The following is a 6,809-nucleotide window of genomic DNA, read 5'->3' on the forward strand; positions in this document are numbered from 1 at the left end:
GACATGTGTATTTATATGTTGATTGCAGCATTATTTACAATAGTCAAGATATGGAGAATATTTGGGTGTCTATCAATGGAGGAATGGATAAAGAAGAGGTGGTACATATATATAATGGAATATTACTTAGCCATAAGAAAGATGGTTCTCTGCCTCCAGAAGGCTCTTGGCCAATGAAAACACTGTGTTTCCTGCTTGATTCGTTATTTATTTTCCCTGAAGATATAAAGCCAAGGAATGTTAATTGGAGGACTGGATACTTGAGATAGTCCTAGGAGGATAAAAAGGAATTGGTAAGGAAGGTGGGAAGAAGGGAGAAAACATTTGTGGAGATGTCACAAGGAGGCCAGCTTATACTTACAGTCTTCAGGGGATTTTCCTGGGCCCAGTGGGAGAAGCAGCAGGGAGACAGATGTGTGTTTAAATCCAGAGACAAGGCTCCTCCAGCAGGACTGCCTAGAGGAACTGTGCGCTATCTCTGGGGTTTGTGGGGATCCCTCCACTCCACGTGAGCCCAAATGAAAGGAAATGAGCACCTCTCTGGGATTTCATAGAAAACATTGACTAAGGGTATGGGAAGGGATTATATCCTCATTTGTATAACAAACATTTGTCATACTTAGCACTGAGACACAGGCTGAAAAAAAAAAAAAATAAGCCTGAAGATCACAGTCTCAAGGGACTAGGTGAGAATCAGAACTCTATAGTTTCCTTTATGCCAAAAAAAAAAAAAAAAGTCATATGATTTTATTTAGATTCTTTTCTTCTGGGTTTGGTTCTCATGACTCTGCTTTCCAGCAATCCCTGGAGCACAAGCCCTGGGCTGCAGCCAATTCCCTGTTCCTCAGTGCTGATGCTATCAGGCTCTCAGGAGCACCAACAACTGCTCACAGGGACAAAGACACCCACAATCAGAGACTCTCATCACCCACCAGGCTCTTACCACTCCAAATGACAGCTCTTTGGAACATCAAACTTACATGATCTCATTGAGTGTTTGCCATTAAGAGGGAGAATAATACTTTCTGAATAATTGGGAACACAAGAATATTGCAAAGCAGACATTTAAAGGAAACAATGGAATTAGAAACTTTTGAGCAAGTCATTTTAACTTTCTGGCTTCAATTTCTTCACTTGTAAAGAGGGGTAGAATTCTGCCTTTCTCCAATAGGATAACACATGCGAAATGTTATATGTGAACGTTACATGTAAATGTGTAAGTGTTATAGGGCTATATATATGGAAAGAGTAACATTTATTAATTTCCAGATACCATGTATAATAAAACAATTACTTGGACAGGATAAAGCTCCATTGACTCAGCTCCATGAAAATAAGAACTGTGTCTTTCTAATCTCTGTCAAGTTCTATCTCTGGAATGCAGTAGGTACTCAATAAATATTTGTTGAATAAATGGATCAAGCCAAGCTGAGTTGCCACAAGGGTCAGTTTAGGGGCTAGAGGTTCACACTATTCCACCCCCTGGCTAGGAATTTCAGCCATCATCTCCCTCTCTTTCTTTCTCCTCATCCTCCCCAGTGTCTCTGTTCCCCAAGCCATCCTCACAGACAGCTGCATGTTCTGTGTAGGAGTCATCCATGTGCTGTGGGGCTGCACGGGGGCATCTGGGGGCTTTCCTGCGAAAAGGACAGCAGTGCAGGCCCCACTCCCTGCAGCTGCAGGATGCCTGGGCTGCCCAAACATAGGCCCCCACAGGCACCGAGAGCAGCACAGCACACAGGACCACTGTGATGTGCAGAAGGCGCTCCCTTTCATCCAGCCCACCACGGTCTCTACCTGTCACAAAGACCACGCACTGGCCCTGGCGTGGTGGCTGGGCTCCTAGGCTGAGACATGCTTCATATTTTGTGCCCGGGAGGAGGTCATCCACAACATATGTGTTGATTCCAGGGCCCATATGGACCACCTCCTTCTTGAGGGCTACATCTGATGCAACATAGAGGGTGAACCACTTTTCCTCAGAGGTGTCGGCCACCACAAACCACTCCAACAGGATCCCTCGCACTGTCTGCTTGACAACTCGCAGGGCAACATAGGCATTGCCCTCCGACGGGGAAGAAGGAGAATGGGGTGCAGGTAGGGCCAGGGCAGGCTGGACATGAAGGGAGATGACCATGGTGCTCCTGCCGATGGAGTTGGAAGCCACACAGGTGTAATTGCCCCTGTCTACTAGGTGGGCAGCAGGTATGACCAGCTCCGACAAAACAGCATCTTCTGCAGCAGATGAGGTCAACACTGGATGGAGAGAGAGCAAAATCATTTTGCACATCTCTGATAGACATCTGGAGGGTCCAGCAATGCCAATTTTTGGTTAAAAGATGGTGATTACTATTTATTAAGTACGTACTTAATTATCAGGTGTTTGCCTCTCAGCAACCCTATAAGGTAAATACCCAAGTTTTACACATAGGAAGTTGAGGATTGGCATGATTAAGCGACTTGCTGATAATGAGTGTTGTTTAGAGGCAGCAATTTATCTGGAACATTGTTCTGTCTATGAAGTTCTTTAACTGCATTAGTTGATCTCACCAAACTACCTTACTCTTGTTGAGTTAACACCATGGTTTCCAGGAAATCGCCTGCAATTGTGATATTGTGAGCTTCAAGAAGTGCCCTCTTACCCTAAGATGTGAAATAGCTTCGAGCTTGGTGCCAAATACCTGGATTCTATCCCATACTAGGTATATGGTCTTGGACAAGTTGCTTAGAATCCCTTGGTCTCAATTTCCTCATTAATAAAATGGGATAATAGTGTATTCACTCCATAAGTTTGATAGTAAGTGCTCCATAAATGTTAGCTGTTATCATTACTGAAAGAATAAATATAACATGGTGCCAAGGAGACTGATTATAGAGCATCACAAAAGATAATATCCAGATGCATTTCACTGTTCTCAAAGAAGCTACAATGATAAATCCTATATTTCTCTTTCATTAGTATTTAACCTCAAACCAATAATATGTGGTCAAAATGATAGGAAAAAGTCAAAATTTCAGTTAATTCAGTATTTTTTAATAACCCAGAAGTTTGTCATCATATATAATAAATATCTGAACAACTGACTGTATTTCTCAAATTTTACTCAGATATTCCTAGTTGTCTTGTAGACAGCTTCAAGATACCCCTTAGGAGGCCATCCCTGGCTTTGTGATATGCCCCAACCCCCAGAGTGGCATTAAAGGTGATTTCAGCTGAGGTGAAAAAGAAGAGCAAGCACAGAGCTTCAGGAAATAAGAGGCAGGTTTAAATCCCTGTTGTGGGGCCCACAGGCCTACATCTCCCTGGGTCCCAGTATTACAACTTCAAGCAATAAGTTCTGATCAACAAAGTGGTGGGAAATTCAGTCAGTATCTAGAATTTCTCAACCTTTCCTAATAGTAAGAAAATAGCTGGGGGGTAAGGGATGGGGGATAGGGGATAGGGGATGGGGAAAGACTTATTATAATACATATTCTCAGGCCCTCCCCTGGACTCCCTGAATCCAAATCTCCAGGGCAGGGGCCTTGAAATTTTATTTTAAACACTCACCCCAGGTGAGTTTGTTCAGGCAAGTTTAAGAAATAAGTAATAATCTCTAGAATTGGTTCTAGTCAGAAATTCTATGATTAAAAAATACATATTATAGTGTTTTACATCTAGAAGGCCATCGAAAATATATTTGTTCAAATACGTTGTCTAATATTTATACAATATGTCAAGTCAACCCCAAGAGATATGTGTGGCAACCATTTAAAATAAGGCTGATAGTGAAACACTATCTTGGAATCTTTTCTGTGGTGATGAGTATAACTCAGGCCTATCCCAGTTCTACCTGCACCCTTCCTTTATGATCGACCCAGTTTAGAACTTCTCTATTGAGAGTAAGCCGCTACAACCTCCACATTCTTCCAGATAGTTTAAGAAGGTGCATGTGGCTTACCATTAAATTCCCTCCACGTGCTCATGGGATATGTCCATGCAATGGTTGGTGAGGGGCTGGCCTGTGCCAGGCATCGCAGGGTTATGTTCTGTCCTACCTGGATGGTGACATTGGCACTGGGGGTTAAGATCTGAGGCTTCATGCAAGCACTGAGCTCAGTTTCATAAAAAAACTGCCCCGCCTTGGAAAGAGGGTCTCGGCACATTAGATAGGGATTCACTAGGATGACTGGGAAGCTGATGAACTTTACAAACTCGACAAGTCCCCTTAAGCGACAGTCACATAGCCAGGGGTTGTTGTGCAGCGCCAGCACCATGCTGGAGAGAATTTTGGACCCACAGCCAGGCTGCTGATGTTTCTGATAGGCCGGCCAGTTCAAGAAGACATTCTTAGATACAACTGTAAGCCTATTGGAGGATAGGTCAAGGTAGCTCAGATTGACCAAGAATTGAAAAGCCAGCTCCGGAAGTACATCAATCCTGTTGTGTTTGAGATCCAAGACCCTCAGGAGTGGGGTGGCACGAAACGCTGTCCATGATATTGAATGGAGTTTGTTCCCTACCAGTCTCAGCTCTTTCAGTTTGGACAGGTACTCCAGGGCTCCTAGGTGGATCACAGTGACATTGTTAAAATTGAGCCAAAGGTATTCCAAGGTGCTCATGTTGGTGAAAGACCCTCGGGACAATTCAAATAAGGACGAACGTTCAATTCTCACTTGCTTGAACTCTTCAGGAAGATTCCTTGGGATCTTTCCCAAAGGGATAGACATGCACTGCAGAGTCCTGTACAAAAAAAAACCAAAAAACAAAAAACTTTAAGGTAAACATCAGGAAACTGGGAAGTAGAATCAGACTTATCCTAGCATTAGACATATAAATTAGAAAAAAAAAAAGTGTTATTCACTTGAAATAAAAAAAGTTAGACCCATTTGGGTAAAAGTGCACAGTTCACCAAATTTCAGCACCAACTAGAATGAGTCTCATAGAAATTGTGCTGATTTCCTGAAAATTCTAGGCTTGCTCCTACTCCAAATCATTCCCAAAGAAAGCCCATTCCCTACAACCCTCTGGCATCTTGCCAGCACAGCGCACCTGCCGAAACTCTCCTCTGAGCAGGTACACCCTGGCAGACAGGATAGCTGAGCTGCATGTGAATCCAAAAAGACCAGAACTAGCAGGAAAAAGTGAGAAACTGAAGCCATATTCCTCTGTAAGAAACTACCTTGGGAATTTTGAATAAGTATAGTCCTAGCTTCTGAGTGGCAAATCCTATTATTGGTAATCCATGGTGATGTAGGTCAGCACAGGAGTAGAAAAGCCCCTGGATGCTCTGAGGTTTGTTATAGTGCAGATCACCAGCTCAGTGAGAACCCATGAAAAGGGGCTATGTCTCTTAACTAAGGTCAGAAAATCCACCCTTTATCTGGCTTTTGAGTTCAGAAAGCAAACTCTAAGTTAGATGTCAATTCGGTCCTGATACTGCCTTCCCTCAGTTTCTCACAAAAAGATCTGAGAAACGAGTAAGTAATACTATTCTGAGCAACATGGTTCAGATGACTTGGCCAAAATCCATTTAATGCTTCATTGATCACAATTTGCTCTTGAAACCTAGAATTTCCAACCGTTCTCTAAAAGTGAATGCAGATGATGCGTAACAAGTAATTCTGTGGCCACGTCTATGAATGGTTATCTCCCCAACACCTCATGTGGAAGAGTCATGCCTCTACTGGATTAAGGCGGTTGCCTCTGCCACTTGGATGACCAGAGTCAGAGGAGCATCATGGTGCAGAGGTTAAATCACAAGACTGTGTTTTCTGATTAAACCAAAACATGTTTCTTATCCCAGATCTCACAACTTTTCCTGAATGCTGTGTATTTCACATGGTAAAAATGAAAGGCCTGTATTTTAAAGTGACATATATGATTTTTGGATACTTACTTTGCCACCCTTAATTCACTCAACAAATATTTATTGATCATCTGCTCTAAGTCACACACTTACTAGGTGCATGAAATGCAGTGAACAAAACTGTTATAACCCTGTCCTAGGGGGTCTTCTCTCTAGCTTATGCTTCTCAGTCTTGAGATCTTTGGAAAATCATTTAACCCCTATGAATATCAACTTTTCCTCTGCAAAGTGAGAAAATTAATGAATACTTGGTAGAGTTTCTAGATAATTTTGAGATTATGTAAAATGAAGTACCCAACATACAGTATGTGTCCAATAAATTTTAATTCACCTCCCACACCAACAGAATCTTGAAGAACAGAAAAGTCTACTTCTATTATTTGGGGTATTTCCTGATGAATATTGAAACTCCCTAGTTTCCCCTAAGATCATGAGATACATTATTCTCTACAAAAGGCCTCAGGGAAGAAAATCCGCTTAGGAGCTAACCAGTGTGGGAGAAATGGGTCACCAACTAAGCTGATTACTCTCCAGGCTTTCCATCCAAGCCAGATGTATTTGCTGGAGTTTCCAGATAGTCTAATTCCACAATCTGGCTAGATCTCTAGAGTTCCTCTCAAGGTAAAAATCTAAACAAAGAGAGTTCTATGGGCACAAAACTTGTGGTAGACATGATGTGTTGCCTATACCCCCTTCAAGAAATGGATTAATGCTCACCTGCAAGGTGTGCTTGCGTGAGGACATGCCCTTCCTAAGGCAGCCCACATGCAATGACTGAGGGTGATGAGGACACAAGGGCTCTGCTAGTTTAGCTTGATGGGGATAATACTGATGGGTGATACTCACTGCAGACTCCCCCACCAGGTCACCAAGATTTTGTCAGGTTTACTTTCATGGAAAATGTAATTTAATCCAAGGGATATCACAAACCACTAGTGAACTCTATTCTCACTCCCAAAA

The 6,809-nt window shown here is 42.5% G+C and overlaps 1 protein-coding gene across 1 annotated transcript; it reads right to left on the bottom strand.

The window, feature by feature from the left end:
- Positions 1-1,495: 1,495 nt before the first annotated feature.
- LRIT2 (leucine rich repeat, Ig-like and transmembrane domains 2) lies at positions 1,496-5,142 on the bottom strand. Its single transcript, XM_011355457.1, has 4 exons — positions 5,033-5,142; positions 3,942-4,723; positions 2,376-2,399; positions 1,496-2,262 (listed from the first exon to the last, which is right to left on the bottom strand). Exons 1-4 carry the CDS (start codon positions 5,140-5,142, stop codon positions 1,496-1,498), a joined length of 1,683 nt encoding a protein of 560 aa, XP_011353759.1.
- Between the last annotated feature and the right edge of the window lie 1,667 nt (positions 5,143-6,809).

Source organism: Pteropus vampyrus, unplaced genomic scaffold, assembly GCF_000151845.1.
Source record: "Pteropus vampyrus isolate Shadow unplaced genomic scaffold, Pvam_2.0 Scaffold20, whole genome shotgun sequence".
Classification (NCBI taxonomy): Eukaryota; Metazoa; Chordata; class Mammalia; order Chiroptera; family Pteropodidae; genus Pteropus; species Pteropus vampyrus.

What these genes read in the sequence shown, in the direction of transcription:
- LRIT2 (XM_011355457.1), bottom strand. Translation starts at nt 5,142, where the DNA reads ATGGCTTCAGTTTCTCACTTTTTCCTGCTAGTTCTGGTCTTTTTGGAT. An exon ending in TCAGAGGAGAGTTTCGGCAG is followed by an intron (nt 4,724 to 5,032) that starts GTGCGCTGTGCT and finishes TTTTTTGTACAG; the next exon opens with GACTCTGCAGTGCATGTCTA. An exon ending in CACGTGGAGGGAATTTAATG is followed by an intron (nt 2,400 to 3,941) that starts GTAAGCCACATG and finishes TTTACCTTATAG; the next exon opens with GGTTGCTGAGAGGCAAACAC.